Source organism: Microtus pennsylvanicus, chromosome 1, assembly GCF_037038515.1.
Source record: "Microtus pennsylvanicus isolate mMicPen1 chromosome 1, mMicPen1.hap1, whole genome shotgun sequence".
NCBI classification, from domain to species: domain Eukaryota; kingdom Metazoa; phylum Chordata; class Mammalia; order Rodentia; family Cricetidae; genus Microtus; species Microtus pennsylvanicus.
This window is the reverse complement of record NC_134579.1, coordinates 114,606,364-114,629,493: the sequence shown is the minus strand read 5'-3', so window position 1 is coordinate 114,629,493 and position 23,130 is coordinate 114,606,364. Positions and strand designations below refer to the sequence as shown.

Here is a 23,130-nt window from a genome sequence, read left to right as displayed (position 1 = left end):
GGAATAGTGACATAAAGGAGGCCTGCTCAAACTGCAGCTCGCTTTGTAAGGCCCGGGCTGCAATCTCCTCCTGAAGCATTAGGACTTGATTTAACCTCCTACAAAGAGAATTATGTACAATTATGCACCACACAAGCCAAGGTCACAAGCAACTCCTACTGTACTTTGGGTCAGCCAAACATGGGTTAGAAACAGAACTGACATGTACTGGTGGGTAGATATTTAAATTGCCTGGACCTCATATTCTTGAGGCTCTCAAAGGATTTTGCAAGATAACACACAGACAACACTGAACACAGGCTTGTTGGCACAGAACAAGAGAGTGACATTGGCTAACTGTTCCGGCTGCATTACCATACTCCCCTTTCTCTCTCTCTCTCTCTCTCTCTCTCTCTCTCTCTCTCTCTCTCTCTCTCTCACACACACACACACACACACACGGACACACACGGACACACACGCACACACGGACACCTCTGCTGCATTCAGCTTCCATCTCTTCTTTTATTCTGTTTCTTTTTTGTTTTTGTTGTTGTTCTTGCTTTTGAGACAGGGTCTCTACATAGCCCTGGTTGCCCTGGAACTCACTATGCAGACCAGGTTGGCCTCAGATTCACAGAGATCCACTTGCCTCTGCTTGCCCAGTGATGAGAATAAAGGCATGGGCCACCACACCCAGCCTATTCTGTTTCTTAAATACAAGTAGCCAACCTCATATTCTCTTCACTGATGTCAAAACCTTTGACAATTTTTTGCACATTCCACATTCAGACCATCTCCGCGGGGAACTTCATTCTTCAACAACTGCACCAAACAGACTCATCCAACACACAGCCAGTGCTTTTCTCAAGCACTAAAGGAAAGAAGTGCCCTAGAGCAAAACCAGTCTACTTGTGCTGCAGCTGGATTTGAAATGTTCCTCAAAAGCCCACTAGGAGATGGTGCCACCTTTTCCATTAACATTTGGGCCACACCCTTGGAGGCAATGTTGGGACGAGGTAAACAGATCTTTATCACCACATGCACCTGATCTAATGGACTGTGCCTCCTTTCAAGCTGGTTTTCTCAGGAATTTTGCCACAGCAACAAAGCACAAGCTAACACAGCAGACCTACCTGTTCTGCATGTAGCTCTGCAAGGTGGCAGAGAGCAACAGCAAAGGACTCAGTGTTGTTCTGCTGCACGCCCGCATTCACCGACTCCAGACTATTCATGCTCAGCAACATCTGGGCTTGCTGTAGTGCCATGGTGCTGGGTGAGGAGAGGGGACAAGTTTCCCTTTAGGCAGCAGACCCAGGCTGCCCCTGAGCCATGCCCTACAGTTATCCTCAGTGGAGACACAAGAAAGTTAACTCTTGCGGCTCTGGATGTGTGGAAGCAATTCCTCCCCATGCCAGCTCTCCAGCCTTCAGGCCAAGGAGAGCAGAAGTATCCTGGGTATGCAGTCCCCAAGGAGACGCAGAGTAGGTCAGCACACCTGGGAGCACTCAGCACCCAGATCCCCACCCCACCTCCCCATCCACGATGTTCCCTGAGGTCACAGGATGTTAATTAGGTTTCACGGGTAAATTCAGACCCGATGCCATCCTGGCACCGGCTGCTCTGGCAATGCAGGCAGTGGCCAGTGTCGGCAGCTGTTTCAGAGCACACCGTGCCAAAAAATTATCTGAAATACAAAAACAAGACTGGTAAAGAGGCGCTTCCTTTCATTACTGAATTCCTAGAAACAACAGAATGTCTAGGGGATGCATGAGATTGAGACAAGGCTCCAGAGAAACTCTGGTTCAGAAGTTTACTTCCAAACTACAGGTGGCTACGTGGAAAACAGAGAGGCTGGAGATATCCCAGAGAAAACACCTCAACAGAGAAGCAATCTTGTCTACACAGGCAGTTATGGGGAAGGGATGCTGAACTTGCACAAGGAGGCCATGCAGCATGCGAACACGGGGAGGGGGAGGCTCAGCTCCAGGTCAGGTGATCTAGGTTTGAGCCCCAGCTGGTCACTGGTCAATTACATTCAGGATTTTGAGATCAAATGTGCAAACCAGATGAGAGATCACCCACCGGTTATACACAGAGCAGCCGGGAAGGAAGAGTAAACCGTGTACATGGGGAGGACTTTGCCAAGTTCGTGCAGACTACAAAATGTCTCCAGATGACGAAGCATTTTCTCTAATCCCCTCCGCGAACAACTTCCGACGGGGACAACCTTGCACAGGCCGAGTCTGACAGCCCCTGCTTATCTCTACAGGCTCCACACCTCCGCGGCTCTGGCAGTCTGCCTGGAGACCTACCTGCGGCCGTACAGCCTCCAGATGGCCGTTTTCTGTGCAATGCTGATATCGATAAGCTCCGACAGGCTGTGTTTCCAGTGCAGGAGGTCGGAGTCCTTTAGGGCGTCCATCAGTTTGTTGGCCGTCTTCCCAGCAAAAGCTCTCTGTTGAACAAGGGACTGTATTCCCAGGGAGGCGAGGTACTAAGGGGACAGATATACCCACGACCCAAGATAGAGATTACATGGCAGAATTTGTTTTGCTCTTCAGAAATGTGGTGGATTTCACATTTCAGCACATGCACAGTGACAGCTCTACTTAAAGGGAAGCTCCTACGGCCTGACTGAACCCTGACCCATGAGAGACGTGTTCCTGAAACTCTAGGGCTGAAAGAGAAGCAGAGGGTACGTGGCAAAGAGCCAGGGCTTCGGCATTAGGTAACCTGGACTTAGACACTGCCTCTGCTACTTACTGTTGACTTAGGGCCAGTCACTTAGCTTCTTAGCTAAGCCTCAGCTTCCTCATCTGTAAAATGGGCATCAAACCTATCATAAAGAATTGTGGTAAGGATTACAATGAGATAATAGATCAAACAGTGCCAGGCACATTAGATAACAGGAGATCAAAAATAAAAAGGATGCCTGTCATGAGCAACAAGTTATCATCTTAACTTCTGGAATAATCTTCAAGGGCAAAGTTTAACTAAAAAAGGCTAAATCTGTAACAAGAGTATATTAAGTCGTCTCTAAAGAGCCACTTCAATTCTGTCCATGTATGTTTCCTTTCCCCAAAGAGATCACACAGGTAATGTACAGACGGAACAGGTGTACATCAAACTGCTCTCAATCTCATGGTCTATGGTCACGGATCCAGCAGATGCCCAGACAGAACAACGCTCCTCCATCGGCGGTCTGGACCCCAAAGTCATTCCTATTCTCTGCACATAGACCCCGCCCTCTGCCTAGTCTGTGTCACCAAGGCTACAATGAAAACATCTTCCCAGCAGGCTTTGCTTATTGTTTAAAACAAGGACCAGCAAACGTTCTGACAAGGGTCAGAGCAGATTCCAGTTTCCAGGCCACATTTGGTCTCTGCTTACTGTGGCTGTTCTCCTGACCCATCCATCTAAACATGTAAACCTTTCTTTGCTCGAAGTTCATGCACAGGCAGACAGAGTACCAGATTTGAAACACAGGCTGTAGTTTGCCAGTCCCTGGCTTAAAATTAAGCCTTCCCAGAGCTGGGGATGTAGCTCAGTGGTAAAGCGCTTGCCTAGCCTAGCATGCGTGAGGTCATGGGTTCTATTCCCAGCACTAAGAAAGAAGAAAAGTCTTCCCTATAATTTTTCTAACTGTTGCTCAATAAACTAAAACTAAACAAAGATCTCTTATCAAATCAGTAAGTGGAGCTCTCACAGATGTTGTTAGGACAAAGGGAATAGAGAGAAACCTGCCCAAAAGAATTTAGTGGTGTGATTAATAATTAAAGTCATAGGAAGCAACCAAGAACGAAACCACACGTTGAAATACCCACGCTAAGTCTATGCTGGGCCACGACAAAGGTGGGCGGAAGAAGAGACTCCACACCATTTATTCTAACAATCTCACAGAAAGATGAGCCTTACCGGTAACCCAAAATGTACTGCTTTCTTCACAGAATGTTCCAGCAGAACATAGCTATCGGCTCTCTTCTGCCCCAGCACATAAAGCCAGCTCTGGCAAGAGATAACCATCAAAATGTGTCATAACAATGGCAATGGTGGATGTTCCAGTGAACATCAATGTGGACATAAGACATTTAAAAGGGACAAAAATGAACCCCCTAAAATACTGCCTCTTGTGAATTTGTTTGAGTGTTAATGAAACCTGTCAGGAACATTAAAACCTTTACCAAAGCCAGACTGAGATAAACAAGCCAGTGACCCACCGTATCTCTCCAGCAAGTGGTAGGCGTTTCAGAAAGAAGCACAAGGCTCCCATCTGGCATTTAACTGAGACGAGAGTCACAGGTGGTCGTTAAGTGTCTCAGGACTCTATATACTTGGCGATTATGCTTTAATACATCAATATTTCACCAAGTTATTAGGCATAGTATCTTGTTTCACTAATGCCAATATCTATGCAAGACTTAACTCGTTTTTTCATGGTGAGTTTATAGATAAGAAGCACTCAAAGCAGAACGAATGCCATGAATTAAGAAAGGCAAATGACTATGGGGGCCCGTTGTGAATTCTGTGTCCACCTAAGTAGTTTCCCCTCACTGCTAAGGACCTTTGCTCCACTGTAAAACAACTTGATTCAAACTGGGCCTCCAGGAGGCCAACTCAACCCGTGAGCAAAATCCCAAGACCAGAGGACGGCCTCACCAAACAGTGCTGCAGACACACGTGATCGTTGGACTCCTGGGCAATCCTAATTGCCTCCTGCAGGGCGAGCTCTGCCTGTTGACTAATGACAGACTAAACATTAATATCCCATTAGCAATCACAAACATGCAAGCGTCAGTAGCAGGAAGTCATCTGCACGCAGTCTGTCCGTGCGCAGGCTCTCCAGCAAACTGTGGCTATTTATGGACTGTTTTCTCAGTGGCTGCCCCAGCCCCAGGAGCAGGAAGCATCCACTGTGGAGGCAGGGACAGGTCCTTCCTGAGAGAATGTCTAGTAAAGGGAATGGCTTTCCTTGCTGCTTCTAAAATGTTTGTCCCAGTTGTTCACTGCCAAGAGAACAGCGAGGAAAAGACCAATATTTTACCTAATGAAAAGTTCTTTTCTGCAGTGTTTAAAAAAAAAAACACCCTCTAAAAAATATCACATTTTGCATTGCTCCATTAAATACTACTGCATGTTGCTTTCTTAATCTGTGTTAATTTTATTAACCACTACACAAACCTCCTAATGGCACAGGCCATGCCTTCCACTCTGAATTTCCCAACAGCAAATGACAGGATGAAAAACTCACTAATGCTGCCACTGGCACCTCAATGTGAGAACCAAAAATTCTTGGAAGCCACTTGTTTAAGGAAAAGGTACACGGTGAATTTTCTTCCAACACTAGCAACAGCTGCATGGGTGAGATTTAACTAAGTGGTCCTGGGTTTTTTTTTCTTGACTGACTGTCCAAATAGAGAAGCCAGACGGTTTTGTTTTAACCTGTTTTGCATTTCTTTCAAACTGCTTTCCATGCTGAGCAGAATGTAGACCATGAGCCACTTGAGAACAGGAAACACACACACAGAGTTCTCAGTTAGTATCATTCCATTAAACAACAGCAGATTGGTCATACAGTGCTAAGCTTAGAAAACACGAGCTTGAAAGAACTATACAGCAGGACTAGCAACTTCCAACACAGAAACTTCAAGAAAGTCAAGCAAACATTTTCAGTAAAAGAACCTGACAGTGCCAGGCCTGTGACCAGGCTAGGCTACATGAGACTGTTTCAAAAAGTCTAAAATCTAGCAAGAGGCAAGCGGGTTCCACACCTGGGGTGTACGGGGTTGCCAACTTAGTTTTCTAAGACAGAAGCAATGGCCTCCTATACTGCTCAGTGAATGCTGGAGTTTCCACGACCCAATGCTGATCTCTGTCACCTTCTATTTCTCCTAATATACAGATGCATATCGCTCAGACAAACCATAAGTCGTGGACCCTTCTCACTGATGCAACCATTTCCTCCGAACACAGGCACTGGCCACTTGGCTGCCCTAAATCTGTTCCACTCTCAGTCAGCAGGCTGTAAGCAGGACTAACCTGTGACCTTGGCACACACCTGGAGTAAGAATGTTCCTTCTTCCAGCAAGGGCAACTCCATCACCACAGTTCCCATCCTGGTCTAGTGCTAGCCGAAACACTACTGTTACATTCTATACCGCCATCTCCCTCTGCACGGGAAGCTTCACATTAGTGTTTCCTATGTTCACTTCTCTATTCCTGACACACACATGGTGCCTAGTATGAAGTGTATGATAAAGAAATATCCAACATTATGGAGCTAGGGATATAACTGTCAGCAAAGTGTGCGCCTAATTCAGGGTTCAGTCTCTACCACCACATAAGCAGGTGTGCTGCTCTACATCCGAAATCCCAGCATTAGGAGAGGCAGGAAGATTAATGTTCAATGTCACTCTTAGCTATGTAGCAGGTTGGAGGGCAGCTGAAAAACATGAAACCCTATTAAAAAAAGAGAAAGGTCTTTGGGGCTGGAGCTGTTGCTCAGTGGTAAACAGTTACAGGGTTGGGTCCCATATCCAGCACCCCAAGAGGAGTAAAAAAAAAAAAAAAATCAACCACTTGTTTCAGGACAGGCTCCAAAACCACAGAGAAACCCTGTCTCGAAAAACCAAAAAAAAAAAAAAATCAACCAATCACACAAACAAAAAACACGCTCGATGCAGAGGTTATTAAAGCAGAAAAAGAAGTTAATTACCATAAGATATTATGGAGTCTCACATAACCACTGTCCTTGAGGACATCCTGCTCTGGACCTGCGCAACACAATGTTTCTGAGAGTGTTCAGAGTGTGTTCTTCTCAAACTGTCTGGTAATTCGCACCCACCAGCTTCCACTGTTTTAGCAGCCACACGTGTATCAACGTAAGCCCTTCTTACATGATCTTTTCTAACATGAAAATGCCACACACTTGCCCTGACTACAAGTTCTCATGTATTTTCCACAAAACAAAATAAACAATAAAGCCAGGTATATACCATAACAAAATCAACCAGTTTTACCTCATGGCTGCCTGAACTCATGCAAAGCACACAGAACTCCAGCAAGCTATGCAGGCATCTACTAGCAGACAACTTTCCTTTAGCTTTTTAAGTACTGAAAATAGCTTCTGCAGCACTGTCATTACATCCAAAAATCCTTTTGGGAACCTTTGGCCTAATAACCCAGTTTCCTCATCCCTAAATGGCTGTTTGTTCTTCGAAGTAAAAAGACAAACTAGGCCCAGGCATTAAAACATGCAACACTAGAAAGTGACGCCAGGGGGCATACTACGAAGGAAAATTTTCACTAACTTGTTCACTCTGGAAGCTAGAAACAAATCTAGAAAAATCTCAAATTAGTTTCTTTCTACATTTTAAAAATAAAATTGCTTGTTTTGTTACAGGGTCTTCTTACCTTAAACTCCTGAATGCTGGGATTACAGGCATGTGCCACCATGCCTCAAGAATGGTTTTGTTCATTTTTGAGATAGGGTCTCACTACATAGCTCTAGCTGGCATGGAACTCACTATGTAGACCAGGCTAGTCTCAAACTCAGAAATGTAAGTGCCTCTGCTCCGGAGTGCTGGGATTAAAGGGGTGCATCACCACCAACCCTGGCAAAAGGTGGATTGTTTTTTAAAACACATTTCGGTTAACACTGAGGAGCTCGTCTTCCACGTCCGCATGGACAGAAGTCTATGAACTTACTAGTGACCAAAGCGGCAGTGCAGGGCAGCCAGGTTCAGAGCAGCGTATCTCAGGCTCCGGCCATAGCCCTCTTCCCCATTACTTTTGCCCTCGGCTCCAGTGAGAATCAGGCGGTCAAAATAATGAAGAAGGCTGTGTGTTGAACTGAAAACATCTTGAACACGGAGGTTGTTTAAGTAGCTGAGGTAATGCTAAAAGAAGAAAGAATTAACAGTTGCATGGAAGCCAGAGTTCACTTTAACCTTTTCTTCATAGGAAAAACGAGAGATTCAAGATACTGGGGTTGCAACAGCCCACAGATGACAAACAGCAGTCCTATCAGGTGTTTGCTCAGGTTTATCCTAAATATATGGCCTACAATGTCACTGGCTATGTTAGACCCACGAGTGATACACAAGGGTAGCACACCTCCCCAAGCTAAAGTATTAAGAATTATTAAGAATAACTGAAGTAATGAAAACCTAATTCATGTACAAATTATAAGCTAATTCTTCTAACTTAAGACAGAGTAAGACTAGTAAAAATTAGCTACCAAGTTTTCTTGTCCTTTTGCTTTGAATCACAGAATTAAATCACTTTCTCAGTTACTGAAAAACAAAATATAGCTGTTTTGACATGAGAATAAAATCTGATATCAAATCGAGTATCATTAAGAAGGTCAGAGTAACAGATCTGATAGAGAATTAAATTACTGGATATTTAATTTTTAAATATACTCACAAAAGGGAGAAAGAAAAAGATTTTTTTCAGTCCCAAAATGTTTTTAATAATCAGTCTACAGCCGGGCAGTCGTGGCGCACGCCTTTAGTCCCAGCACTCGGGAGGCAGAGGCAGGCGGATCTCTGTGAGTTTGAGGCCAGCCTGGTCTACAAGAGCTAATGCCAGGACAGGCTCCAAAGCTACAGAGAAACCCTGTCTCGAAAAACTAAAAATAAATAAATAAATATCAGTCTACAATCTCCCGTCCAAAGCCACACCCCAAATGAGTGAGAGAACACAGTAGCGGGGCCTCTGGCCTAGAGATGGCGGGAGAGCCCAGCAGCCTGGGCTGCTGCTAACCATGCCAACAATATGATTTCTTTTAGAATCTAGAATTTGTATGCCTATCTGATATATTGAACAGCAGTGGCCTTTCTTTGCAACCCAACAACAAATTCTGGAAAAAAACTCACTGCTTCAGCAAAGTCAGGATTAAATTTTAACAAGTTGTTCAATTCTTTCTGCAGGGCAGCTGGGGTGAGGGCTTTAGTCTCATCATTCTTCAACAAAGCAGCCTGAAAATCAAAATGACAACAGATTAGAAAGAGAAGAACGGCACACTGGAAATCACAGAGTAAGTTCGCTCCATCAGTCTCAGTATATCCTCTTTCTAAACGCACTGACCGCCCCAGCACACACACCACTATTCCCTCCCGTGGACACAAGCCTCTGGGCCAGCACTCCTCACCCACATGCTCCTTCCAGGCCCAGCAAACCAACCACTTTCTATCACCTAGGCTGGGCAAGAGCTCGATAGCTGCACATGCTCCCATGAGTCCTCCGCACTCCCCCTTCCTGTGGCAGCTGCCAGACTATGTGTAAATGTTCCTTGAGCCCTCCCAAGGCCGTGAACTCTTTCCAGACAGATTGTGTGTTTATCCTTCTCTCTAGGACATGTAAAGCACCTTACAGTATCCGCTGCACTGCCCTACACCTAGCTATTTCACATGGGTAGACTCAGCAACTACACAGAGCATGCTACTGAGGCATGGATGCCCCAAAAGAGCCCACATTGGCCCCCAATTTGGCAGTACTGAGAAGTGCTGGGGACCTTTAAGAGGTAGAGTCTTAAACACACACGCATCCCAAAACAATCAAAACCAACTAACAGATCATAATAAGCACTCAAATCATGAAGGGCCCTACGGGAATTTGAGAGTTCTTTTAAAAATCACTGGAAAATCATTAAAGGGATTCTCAAAGAGTTATGTAAGGATTCCTAAAACAAAACAAAACATCAACAACAACAAAAACAGCACCTAGTGGTAGGAATTAGGCCAATAGGGTTATGGCCTCAAAGGTACCCCTAGGACGCACATCCCTCAGTCTCACTGCGGCACAGCTAGAGATGGGTCCATTTGTCTTGACAAGCATTTCCCACTAAAGTGTGTGACTCTCAGAAGCCAAACCAAGCCAGACAGTGGTGGAGCGTCTTTAATCCCAGCACTTGAGAGGGAGAAATAGGCAGATCTCTGTGAGTTCGAGGCCAGCTTGGTCTACATAGTGAGTTCCAAGACAAGCACCAAAAACCAAAGCTACAGAGAAACCCTGTAGTGGTTTCTCTACAACAAAACAAAACAAAACAAAACAACTCACACACACAACAGGGCCAATCAATCTTGGACTTAAATATATCTTGATCTATGAGCCAAAACAAACCCCTCTTTAGCTGACAGTAGTCTATGCTGCATATTTCTTTGGAGTAGCACAAAACTGACTAATATATAATGTCAAAAAACAGCTACAAGTTAATTTTTTAAAGACAATTTTGCTATGTACCCATCTCTGGCCAGACTAATATGTAGACCATACTGGTTTCAACTCAAGAGATCTACCTCATTTGCCTGTCAAGTGCTGGGATTAAAGGAGAGCATCAATGCACTATTAAATGTTTTATACTTAACTATTTATATTAAATAATAAAGCCCTATTAAATGTTTACACTTAACAGGTTATACAGGCAGTACATTCAAATTTTATATAGACGACTTTTTCTCTAAATAGTAGTTATTTTGGTTCTTTTTTCGGGAACATGCTGTGTAGTCCATGCTGACCTCTAACTAGCAATCCTTCTGTGACCATAGGAAAGCAACAATAATTTCCAATTAAACCCCCTTTTCTTGAGATGGCCTCTGTGTCCCTGACTGACTTAACTATGTAGATCAGGCTAGCCTCAAACTCATGAACATTCCATTTTTAACTCTTTTTAATTATTACAAAAACTGCCATAAAATATGAAATGGCTACAAAAGAAATAAGAAGCTAGTAATACTATCAGCTAGAAGATTATGAATAGTTTAGCATACTTTTTTTTCTTGAACGGATTTGGCCTTAATCTTCCAATGCCCCTGCCTCATTAACCACCTCAGTAACAGCTGGGATTACTGGAGGATCACCATACCTGGTTATAGTAAGGTACTTTACCCTCCTATTTTTTTCTCTCCACATATGTATATGAAGTTGGGTATATTGGCCTAACCAGGCAATCTTAGCACTTGGGCGGCAGTTACAGAAGGATCAAGAGTTTCTGGGACACATACTGAGGTAAGAAAATCATGGCAAAAAAAAAAAAAAAAGAAAATCATGGCAGTTCATGCCTGTAATCACAGTATTCAAGATGCAGGAGAATCCTTGCCAGTTTGAGGCCAGTCAGACCTACACAGTGAGACCCTATCTCAGAGGGAAAAATTAATAAAAGGGCAGGGACAGGAGGAATGTTGCTCAGTGGTTAAGAGCACTGACTGCTTTTCCAGGAGCCAGGTTTAATTTTCAGCACCCATCAGTCAGCTCACAATCAACCATAAATTGGAGTTCCAGGGGAATCTACCACCCTCTTCTGGCCTTCACAGGCACTGCATGCACGCAGTTTCCATACATGCATGCAAGCAAAACATCCACACAATAATAAAACAAAAAATTTAAGAAGATAAAATAATTTTATTTTTTTCCTTAAAAAAGAGGTTTTATTTATTTTTATTTTGTGTTTGGGTATTTTGCCTAGAGGTATGTTTGTATATATGTAGTGCCCATGCAGGCCAGAAGAGGGCAACAGATCCCCTGGAACCGGAGTTAAAGCCGGTTTTGAGCCTCCATGTGGGTGTGTTAGGAACCCAACCTGGGTCTAGACTCTGGAAGAGCAGCCAGTGCTCTTAACCACTGTCTCTCCAGCCCCGTCCAGTTCTTCTTTCCACATAATAATATATCATAAACTTTGTCTCATCATCAAAAGGTCTTTGAAAAGAATTTCTACTGTAACATGGTTAACTCTTTCACTCACATTTATTACCAATACTGCCCGTCTTGTTGTTTGCCTTCTAATTAAGGTAGAGAATGTGATGATGACATGCAGACCTTAAGTTCTATGCTGAAAAACCAAGTATCTCCTACATGGTTTCTTCCAGAGCTTTTATGTTCATAAAGGCTTTCCCCACCCAGAGACAGTTAAAACTTAATATGTAGCTCCCTTTGGTCTAATTATAGCGTTACCCATTACATTTAACCCTTTAATTCATCTGCAGGGCACCGGGTGGAGACAAATACTAGGGCTAACTCAATTATTTCAGACCAGGCTATCCTGGAATTGACAGAGTGCTGAGACTGAAGGCATATACCAACACATTAGGCCAAAATTCAAATACTACATCTTTTTTGCAGGCAGTAAATTTTATGAACAAAACAAAGAAAAACAGGACAAAGAAAATTAAAATTCTATTTGTATTAAAAATAACACAGGAGAAAATATTTAGTTTATGTTAGCACAATAATGAAAATCTATGGCTCAAAGCTGTAAAAAGACATATCTGGAGCAACATATACCAAGATCTGGAACTTGAAATACATTAAGAAATAAAACAATTGCCTGAAGAGATGATTAAGTTGTTAAGAGCGCTAGCTGCTCTTCCAGAAGACCAAAGTACAGTGCCAAACACCCACATCAGGCAGCTCCCATCCACCTGCTTCCTTCTGGCCTCTGAGGGCACTACATCCATGTGCATATACCCACACACAGACACAAATATACACTTGATTATGTTTTTAATTTAAAAAAGATGATGGCTGGGTAGAGGTGGTGCATGCCTTAATCCCAGCATTTAGGAGCTTAAGTCAGAAAACAGTATAGGCTACACAGTGAAAGCCTAGTCCTGCTCCAAAACATAAAATCCCATTTTATCTGGATAGAGCATGTATTAAACATTTTACAGAGCACAGTGTAATTGCAGAATACAGGGAGTAGTTGTATGGGCATTTACTATACAACACTTTTGCTGGGCGGGGTGGCTCAAGATTACAATCCGACTACTTGAAGGCCAAAGCAGGAAGACTGTCAACAGTTTGAGGTCAGTCTGAGCTACAGCATGAAATCCTATCTCAAACTAACAAAAAGCAAACGGTGGGGTGTGTGTGGAGGTCAGGTGACAACGTGTGGGAGGCTGCTTCTCTCTTTCTGCCATGATAAGTTCCAGACCTTAGTGACAGGCACCTTTACACACTGAGCTACTTTGTCCCTGCACTTTTCTTTACATTTATGTTTGAAAATGTCAAAAAGACAAGGTGAGGGGTTGTGCGCAGCCCTCTATAATCCCAGTGTGAGACGGGCAGTGAGGGATTCTCTGAGTGAGCTGGCAAGTGTGGATTCAACTGGGAACTCCTGCCTCAATGAATAGGGTGGAGAACAACTGAGGGAGATGCACGTGCACATGCAGACCCATACACGTACCAACACAGCAGACATGTGTACATTGGGAAAACATGTTAAGTGGGGATATAACAGATTGCTTTAGTGCTTGCCTAGTGAGCACAGGACACTGGGTTCCATCCCCTCAATACTACAAGTAAATACATAACTGCAAAAAAGAAAAAAGCCAAACTAAATTACTAGGATATGGGTTGTTGGTCACACACTGTCATCAAATGAGCCTGCATTTTAACATTAAAAGAAGAACAGAGTGGGGCTGGAGAGATGGCTCAGCGGTTTAAGAACATTGGCTGCTCTTCCAGGGGACCTGGGTTCAATTCCTACCACCCACATGGCAGCTCACAACTGTCTGTAATTCTAGTTCTAGGGGATCCAACACCCTCACACAGAATATATACAGGCAAAACACCAGTGTTCAAGAAATAAATAAATCTAAAAAAAAAAAAAGAACAGAGTGACACAGCACACGGACGTCACCAGTAAGACAGACGAGAGGAGCAGGCACTAAACTCCTGCAATATAAACCCCCTAACTTCACATGGACAGGACACCATAGGACTTATTAAAAGGAAAAAAGCTCCTAAGTTACATAATTAACGTACCTGCTGAGAAAGAAAAAATTCTGCTTGTTTTTGGGACAGAGGACCACTGCAAGATACTTCCTCTTCTCTGGAAAATGAAAGCAAATAAATAAATAAATAAATAAATGAAATAATAGCAAAGAATCACACATGAGTAAAAGAGATAACATTTACAAATCATATAAATTCTTTAAAAGTACAAAGTCAATTATGGCAATGCACTCCTATAATTCAACTACTTAATGAGGCTGAGACAGGAAGTGGCAAGTTCAAGTTCAGTGGACTACACATTAAAAAAAAAAATCAAACATCAGAACGTAATGAAAAGCAGGGACTCACACACACCTACAGACCCAGGTTCAGATTGCATTACAACGGCTGAACCATAAAAGCAACTCAATTATCCACTGACAAACTGTAGATAAGCAACATGGGGTGTACGCATACAATTATTATTCAGCCTTTTAAAAACAGGAGATTCTCAGGCTGCAGAGATTGATCAATGTTTGGAGCAAGTGTTGTTCTGCAGAAGACCCAAGTTTGATTCCCAGCACCTACATGGCAGCTCAGAACTATCTGAAGCCCCAGTTTCAGAGGCTCTCTTCCAGACTCTGCCGGCATATATACAACATGAGTGAACCTTCAGAATACCACAGCTCCCTACTCCTAGGACTCTCTAATTTATGTCCCAGTCTTTCTTTCCTTAAAACAGAGTCTTGCCAGGCGGTGGTGGCACACGCCTTTAATCCCAGCACTCAGGAGGCAGAAACAGGTGGATCTCTGAGATCAAGGCTAGCCTAGTCTACAGTGAGCTCCAGGGCAGCCAGGACCACACAGAGAAACACTGTCTCAAAAAAGAAAAATAAAACAAAAGAAAAAGCACACAGGGTCTTACTAAATAGCCTAAGCTATCCTGGAACTCAGCGTAGGCAGATCTGGAACTCATAATCCTGCCTCCTTGATCCATTCCTATTCTCTCCCCAGTGAGCATTATGCACACCACCAAACATGGTGTCTGTTTCATTTTTTACCACAGTGACTCTCTTGAAAATTTATCAAAGTTAGTTTAACTTTAGTCACCTCTCCATCATCTGTCCATCCCTACCTAATGACAGGAACATGGGGATTTTCTCCTCTTTGAAAATGAACATAGTGCCTGGCATGCAGGAAACACTCAGTAAACTCTTATGGAATAAGTGAGTTTGGGAAATTGGTATTAAGTACCACCAAGAAAAGAAACATGAGAATTTCCTCAGATGTTAGGGCCTCCCACAAACCCAGGAAAGAAACAGTACAAGTCTCTTGCAGCCCAAGGCTCTCCAGAGGAAGCTCACATGGTGTAATTCTCCAGGCGGGCATTCCTTCTGCACAGCATGAATGCTGCTGCTGAGACAAAAGATGAACCAAACACCAAGCTAAATTTCAGCTGCCTGTTCTGCAACTGCAGTCTTAAAACATTTGAGAAACATTTAATAACTGAACAGTTCAACTTCCAAATGTGTTTGTTTCTTAGGCACAGAAGGTTAAACCTGGAGTCTCAGAAGGCAAGTTCTATTCCACTGGGTTACATCCTCAGCCATCCCTTTCCTAAGTTAACTGGAGCGGGCAGCACTGGCCCACACTTGCAATCTCCACACCTGAAGGCTGACGCAGGACTGTCTGGAGTTTAAGGACAGACAGTCTGGACTATCAGTGGGGTTACCCACAGCTGAAGGCTGACGCAGGCCTGTCTGGAGTGACTATCAGTGGGGTTACCCACAGCTGAAGGCTGACGCAGGCCTGTCTGGAGTGACTATCAGTGGGGTTACCCACAGCTGAAGGCTGATGCAGGCCTGTCTGGAGTGACTATCAGTGGGGTTACCCTTCAAACAGGAGAACCTGGCTGTCAGGTGGGGGGACTTACAAAGCACACAATTACCTCATGTGCTAGTTTCTCCCTTTTTCAGCTTTAATACTAATTTACAAGAAAAATAATTTCCCTGTAGAAAGCTAAAAGCACCCCAATAACTACAAGAAAGGGGAGTTTTTCTTGCAATGTAATAAAATAAAATCATAAAAGGGGCAAGGGTAGGGGTTGGAGATATGACTCAGCAGCTAAAAGCACTGACTGCTCTTCCAGAGGACCCAGGTTCAATTCCCAGCACCCAAATGGCAGCTCCTAACAGTCTGTAACTCCAGTTCCAGGACACCTGACACCTTCACACCAATGCACATAAAATAAAAGCTAAATAATTTTTTTTTTAAAAAAAATGGTCGGAGCTGGGTGGTGGTGGCGCACGCCTTTAATCCCAGCACTTGGGAGGCAGAGGCAGGCAGATCTCTGTGAGTTCGAGACCAGCCTGGGTGTACAAGAGATAGTTCCAGGACAGGCTCCAAAACCACAGAGAAACCCTGTCTCAAAAAACAAAAACAAAAACAAACAAAAAAAAAAGGGTCGGGTAGCTACTTGTCTAGCATGCATGAGGTTGTGGATTCTAGCCACCCCTGAAAGAAAAAAGAAACTGCGCACACAACACACACACAAAATTAAAATTTTCCTTTTCAAAAGTCAAGAAAGGGCTTCAATTAACCATTCTAAAACAGTAACTGAAGAAAAAGCTCAATGGTGGAGCACCCAAAGAGCAGCACAGGCCCTGGACCCAATCCCCAACAAAAAACAGAACAAAAAGCTTCAAATAATCAAATGAGTCAAGAAATACACAAAACTACATACACACACACACGTGTGTATGTATGTATAAATGTATTTTTTTTTTTTTTGTAAATTTCTTTCTTTTTCCTTTGAGAGAGTCTCTCTATGTAGTCCTGTCTGTCGTAAAACTAACTCTGTAGATCAGGCTGGCCTCTAATAGAGATCTTCCTGCCTCTGCCTCCTGAGCTTTGGGATAAGAAGTCTTACACCATCATGCCGGACCTGAAACAATGTGTGTGAGAGTGTGTATGTGATATGTATATATGTGTTCCTGTTTGAGGACAGACAGGGATGAGTCTAAGCCCAGTGTAGAGCAGATGTCCAAAGAACAGGAAAACTTATGGAAAGCCACTGGACTGTAAGCTAATTTTAAAACATTTTATACAGAGATGTGTATGTGTGGAGAATGCCTGTGTTTTCGGCGGCCCTCAGGAGATTCTCATGAACAGTCAAAAGTTCCCTCATTCTGAAGATTGATGCTATTGCTTATTAGTGTAGCTGTCCCCATAGGAAAGAACTGCATGCTCAAACTTAGAAATCTGAGAACCAGGACTCAGAGAAGCTGGAAGAGAAAGACAATTCCCAGGGCAGATCACAATGGGCCACCTTTACACCATGCCTGCTAATACCTCCTCCTAGTCACATTCTAAAAATAAAGAGAATCACCTGACAGAAACTGTGCCCCTATAGCCACTGCCATAAGCCCAAAGGAAGGGAGCCACTGAAACCACACCTTGACCTCACTCTTTCTACCCGTGGACTGCCCACTTGGGTCTCCCACCAGCCAACTCCAAGCCATAGGGTATGAAGCCTTGGAGCAGTCTGTGAGTCAACCTGGATCCCCAGGGACGGAAAAGGGACAGCCAGCCTGAAGCAAAGCAAACCCAAGTACTTTCAGTGAAGCTGTGTCACAACAGGAAAGCCCGACCTACCTTACAGACACATCGAGCTCCTCCTTTTCCATCTGTCGCTCTGCATCCTCCCTGTCCATCTCAGCATCTTCCACTGTCTTCTTCTCTCCATTCTGGAAGTACTGTTGAAGGGCAGTGTACAGCTTAAACACTTGACTGAAAGAAAGCTTACTGTAGGCCAAGATCATGTGACGCAGAAACAGACCTACAAAAGAAGACCACAGACAAGATAAAGGCGTTAGCTGACATCCTAGGACAAGGCAACGACTATGGGCCCAATTCTTCCTCGGAAGAATCAAAAGCCTGCAGATGCTGCCCCTCCTCCTGGAGTGTTCCTCCCTCATGCTTTACATTCAGAGCTCAGGCCTCTCCCATCTCCATCCTTTCAGGCCTCTATTTTCTTCACAGCTATTCAAACTCTCTAAAGCCATGGTATTTACTATATTTGATTCTAATGAAAGTCAAGAAGTGTTTAAATTAGCTTATTTACTGATTAACTTTTAACCATATGCCACCCCTTCTCCCAGCATAACATAGTCTCTGTGAGACAAAAATCTATATCTACCTCATATATCCAGGACCTGGGAAACAGGAGATCAATAAACAACTGATTCGAGTAACATAAAAACAACCATGCAACGGAGTCAGAGGGGAGGGACATGGGTACAGTTAGTAGAAAAAGCTTCAAAGAAACGCTATGTATGCACGTACTGCAGATACTAAAGTAATAGTGTATTTTTTACTTACCTCGCTTCCTAAGTTTGGCTGGTGACCCTCACTTACAGTTGCACCACACAGGCAAGTGGTCCGCAGGACTGTGGAAAGAGCTGGGAAACCCTAAAGACCCCAGAACCAGACTAACTATTACAGATAAAACAGAGGAGCTTCTCCATAAAGTATGGTTAAATATGGATCAAAACAGTAAGACAGCAAATACAAACCATAAGATAGCAATACCCTATTCTGCTTGTTCATGTACACCAAAGGAATGACAGAAGCCCCTCAGAAAGCTGCTCACTTCAATGACAGCGCTCTCTGCTCCTCTGAGAAGTTTCATACCTACTACACTTGTTTTGTGAACCTCTGGTTCAGTTCCAGAAAAAGAATCTGAAAGGTCATCAAAAAATTGTTCCATATCCTTCAATTCGCCTTCAGCCATCAGTTTGATTCTGAATGAGAAAATTGGGATGCATGTTTTAGGAAGGCCCGTTGAACATCTTCCATGTTCCATATTCCTGAATTACCTATAACAGTTCTGATTTCAAAGTTATTTCACGGTTTGTATAAAGCTGCGACTTGTAAAACAAACTTTATATTCCACTTAAAAGGTCACTCCCATATTTCTCCAGAGTATCATACATTGCTCTCTTCCTGGTCATAACATTGTCAAAGTAAAAATGGAATTATCTAAAACAAAAGGAGGTAATTCCAAAAAAATAATACATCTGGGGGGAAAGAATATATAAACTTTATGTCTAATGCTATCCACTTAAAAAAATTTAAATAAAGGTACTAAGGAAAACAATCCCTCAAATAAGTATAACTTTAGTTCGCCATGGATCCCGCTGGCTTCCACTTTGCTTTACAGCCAAGGAAAACTTTGAACTTCTGTTCTTCCTGCCTCTACCTCCCATTGCTGGGCACAGCCTCGTGCTGCTCGCCTAGTCTACTGCTGGGGCTAGAACCAGGTTTTGTGCATGGGAGGGAAGCACTTTGCTGACGAAGCCACACCCCCAGCCCCTAACTCTATCTTGTTAAAAGTCCTAACTTCCACCCACTCCTTTACAATTTTCACCACCCCCTTGTAGAAAGACAGTTTACCTGATCTGCACGGAATTTGCCAGCTGAGGACACGATTCTTCAATCAGCTTGTACAACTTTGACAGTGTAATATCTGGGCCCTGCATAAAGGAGAAACAGGAAGGTTAGAGATAATGGTCAAAGAACTGCAAACAGTCATTCATTGATCATTCCAAACAAGAAATACAGAATCAGGGTTTTCCTGACGACCTACAACACCAAGAACTACTTCACATTTGTGAACTGTTTTAGAAAGAATGAACAGGATTTATAGGACATGGCTCTCCTTCCTTCAGCACTCTGGAAACACGCAACACCGTTCCTGCCCTGAGCCCGTTTCCTTCATTAGTTAAATAGCAACCTTAGCTATCATGGTTACAACCTAGATGAGCTCGAACCATGACACACTGCAGCCGTTTTAGAAAGTTAGCAGTGTTTAGGCCCTTTTCAAACTGCTACTCAACAATAACATGGATTAATATTGAAACTCCCTGGGAAAAAAAAGAAAGAAAACTGGACAGCATGGGGGCTGCCTTTCACTCTATTAGTTGCCTTTGGGTTTTTTCATTTTGTTTTGTTTTCAAGACAAGAGTTTCTCTGTTTAACAGCCCTAGAATTTACTTTGTAGACCAGGCCGGCCTTGAACTCACAGAGATCAGCCTGCCTCTGCCTCCCGAGTGCTGGGGTTAATGACCTGCACCATCATGCCTGCCTGGCAACTCCATTAATTTTTATTCTATTTGGATGTTTTTACAACAAACTGTGTGGATTAGTGGAAAGATTAAACACAAATTGGGAAAGTCAAATGGTAAGTAAAGGCGTTAAAGTCTACTGGAATGTTATTAGATTAATTCTGTGTAAACTTTAAAACTAGTAGGTGTCAGAACCCAAAGAAAAACATATAGGCTTCCTCCTGAATATTAACCTTCATCAGGCAATGAAAGGAGACAGAGACAGACACCCACATTGGAGCACCGGACAGAAATCTCAAGGTCCAAATCAGGAGCAGAAGGAGAGAGAGCACAAGCAAGGAACTCAGGACCGTGAGGGGTGCACCCACACACTGAGACAATGGGGATGTTCTATCGGGAACTCACCAAGGCCAGCTGGCCTGGGTCTGAAAAAGCCTGGGATAAAACCGGACTCTCTGAACATAGCGGACAATGAGGACTGCTGAGAAGTCAAGAACAATGACACGGGGTTTTGATCCTACTGCACATACTGGCTTTGTGGGAGCCTAGGCAGTTTGGATGCTCACCTTACTAGACCTGGATGGAGGTGGGTGGTCCTTGGACTTCCCACAGGGCAGGGAACCCTGATTGCTCTTTGGGCTGACGAGGGAGGGGGACTTAACTGGGGGAGGGGGAGGGAAATGGGAGGCGGTGGCGGGGAAGAGACAGAAATCTTTAATAAATAAATAAATTAATTAATTAATTAAAAAAACCTAGTAGGTGTCTGGGCAAAGAATCAAAAAGAATTCCAAACGGCAAAAAAAGAAAAAAACAACCCACCTTTTTTTTTTTAAAAAAAAAACTGGCAGGCAGGTGAGAGTTAAGCTATTAAAACCACTATTTCTTTTTTAGTTACTAAATTTTAGTATTATGGCTTTTGAGATAATATGCCCTTATAATACTAGAAATATGAATACAGCTAAGAGTTACAAATTATGGAAACCCTTATAAATGCCAATTAGGTCTGAAGAGATGGCTCAGTGGTTAGGAGTACTGACTGATCTTACAGAGGACCTTAGTTCAATTCCCAGCACCCACATGGTGGCTCACAACCATCTGCAACTTCAGTTCCAAGGAAAACCACACCTTCTTCTGATTTCTATATGGGCACGCAGCACACTATACATACAGGCAGGCAAAACATTCATACATATAAAATAAGTCTTTTAAAAATGAATGCCAATTGTGTCTACCATCTTTCTCACATTACAGAGAGAAAGTCAAGCCTCAAAAGGGTTTGATGAACTCTCTCCAGTCAGTGGAGCTACAATCTAAGTCTGCAAAATAAAACCATCTCCAGTACCCACCACATATAAGTTTGAGCAACACTGATACGTCATGATTCTATTTACTACAGTCCTTTAGAGGGAAGAGCATCTGCAATTCCTATCCTTGTTCTCCAGAGCTCAAGATTATGTGTACCCCGCTTTCCAGAAGGCCTCCCCCTAGTCACTCAGGTAATACAGGGGCCAATGAGGCCTGCAAAAACAATGCATGGGAAGCGCCTGTCCATTGCAGGTGCTCAATTAGCGTTAGCTAGAAGCATCCCCGGAACGTTTCCAGGTTCCCCAGAGCAGAGCTGCAGGTGAACCCCGGCGCGAAGGAAGGCCCACGACTGCACCTTCCCCGCCCCCAGGCCTAGGGCGGGGCCGACAGTCGGCGCGCGGAAACGGGCGGGAGAGGATGGACGCCTCTCACCTGCAGCAGTGGCAGGAGCAGCTGGTTGAGCTTCCGCCGCTCCACGAGGCTGACGGCGCCTTCTCCCGTGCGGCTCATCTCATTCAGCAGCACCAGGACCGCGATCTTATAGGGCGTCACCCAGTCCTTAATGCCAAACAAGTTGGCGTGCACTACCCCGTTGGTCATCATCGTTCCGAAGTAGTGGCTCTCGTGGACGCTGGCAATGACAGGCCTTCAAGGCCTGCCGCGCGCCGCGCCCACGAGCCGCCTTACACCATGACTGCACCCGCCCGGCACCTCGCCCGCCCCGGACTGTTGCCCGCAGAAGCGGTGCTCTGGGCCCGGGAGGCCTTCGACCAATCAGAAACCAGAAAGTAGACTGACAGCCAATCAAAATATCCAGAAGGGGGTGGGACAAACGTAGTGTTACCAGAAATCGGTTCCCTACGGAAACACTCAACCAAGGTAAACAGGTTCCTAGTCGACGTGGACAGGGATCCGGTAAAAAGGAAGAGGCAATGATTGCTGTCAGCAACAAAGGGAGCAGGCTGCACGTGCATTCATATAATTTGAAAATAGGTCATACTGCATTTTTTCCTTTGGGGGTACTAGAGGTCAAGCACGAGGCCTCGTGCATGCTAGGGAAACTCTAACAAAGACCTGAAGCTAAGCCCCGCCCCTTTTTGAGACAGAAGCTCAACCTGGCCTCAAACCTTCCTACTCGTCGACGGCTACCACAGTAGCTACGATGATTCGAAAGCTCTATCCTGCCCAAATGACATTTTTAAATGATTGTGTTAAAAACCAATAAAATTAAATTGGGACCTTTAAATTATATTTTCAAACTGAATGTTGTGGGCCCTACCTTTTATACCAGCACTCAGGAGGCACAGGCAGTGGCAGGTGGATCTCTGAAAGTTTGAGACCAGCCTGTTCTACAAAGCCAGTTCCAGGCCAGCCAGGACTGCATAGGAAGACCCTGCTTTTAAAAAATTCTTTTCACGGGGCTGGAGAGATGGCTCAGTGGTTAAGAGCACTGTCTGCTCTTCCAGAGATCCTGAGTTCAATTCCCAGCAACCACATGGTGGCTCCAAACCATCTGTAAAGAGATCTGGTGCCCTCTGGCGTGTGGAGGCAGAAAGTTGTATACATAATAAATAAATCTTTAAAAAAATTCTTTTCACTCATTCATTATATTAATTTTTACTTTTTTTTAATATATAGGATGGCACTATGCAGTTTGTAGAATCTGCCTCTGCCTTCCTATTGCTAGGATTAAGATCGTGGGCCACCATACCTGGCCTTATTCTGTCTTTTAAAGAACAAAAATCAATGTTTTTTCAACATCTCACAAATGCCATTTGCAGACATCTAGGTCAGTTTGTAAGTGCCACACCCTCAGTGAAACAGAAGGTCAGATCACCTCCTTGCAGTATCTGTTTCCTACATAATTAACTACAAAGTCCAAAGTCTGGTGCATGACACCCCTCAAGATCAAACCCCAGCCTGCAATATTTTCAGTCTGACCTTTTACAGTGCCCCTTCATTTTTCTATATCTATCTCAAGACACTTGGTTCTCTAGAGCTTAAATTA

General features: G+C 43.9%; 1 protein-coding gene across 2 annotated transcripts in view; it reads right to left on the bottom strand.

Annotated features, from left to right (window-relative positions):
- The window catches only part of Anapc5 (anaphase promoting complex subunit 5), a 32,422-nt gene extending 10,550 nt beyond the window's left edge, over window positions 1–21,872 (bottom strand). The window contains exons 1-11 of one of the 2 annotated variants that reach the window (XM_075979781.1): window positions 21,555–21,872; window positions 19,147–19,226; window positions 18,385–18,494; window positions 17,347–17,530; window positions 13,744–13,810; window positions 8,859–8,960; window positions 7,687–7,877; window positions 4,639–4,720; window positions 3,898–3,987; window positions 2,295–2,476; window positions 1,116–1,251 (exon numbers count right to left, since the gene is read on the bottom strand). In XM_075979781.1, the coding sequence (XP_075835896.1) occupies window positions 1,116–1,251; window positions 2,295–2,476; window positions 3,898–3,987; window positions 4,639–4,720; window positions 7,687–7,877; window positions 8,859–8,960; window positions 13,744–13,810; window positions 17,347–17,530; window positions 18,385–18,494; window positions 19,147–19,226; window positions 21,555–21,725 (1,395 nt within the window). In that variant the 5' untranslated portion in view covers window positions 21,726–21,872. The remainder of the gene's footprint in view (window positions 1–1,115; window positions 1,252–2,294; window positions 2,477–3,897; window positions 3,988–4,638; window positions 4,721–7,686; window positions 7,878–8,858; window positions 8,961–13,743; window positions 13,811–17,346; window positions 17,531–18,384; window positions 18,495–19,146; window positions 19,227–21,554) is intronic. The other variant, XM_075979791.1, reaches the window with a different exon arrangement.
- Between the last annotated feature and the right edge of the window lie 1,258 nt (window positions 21,873–23,130).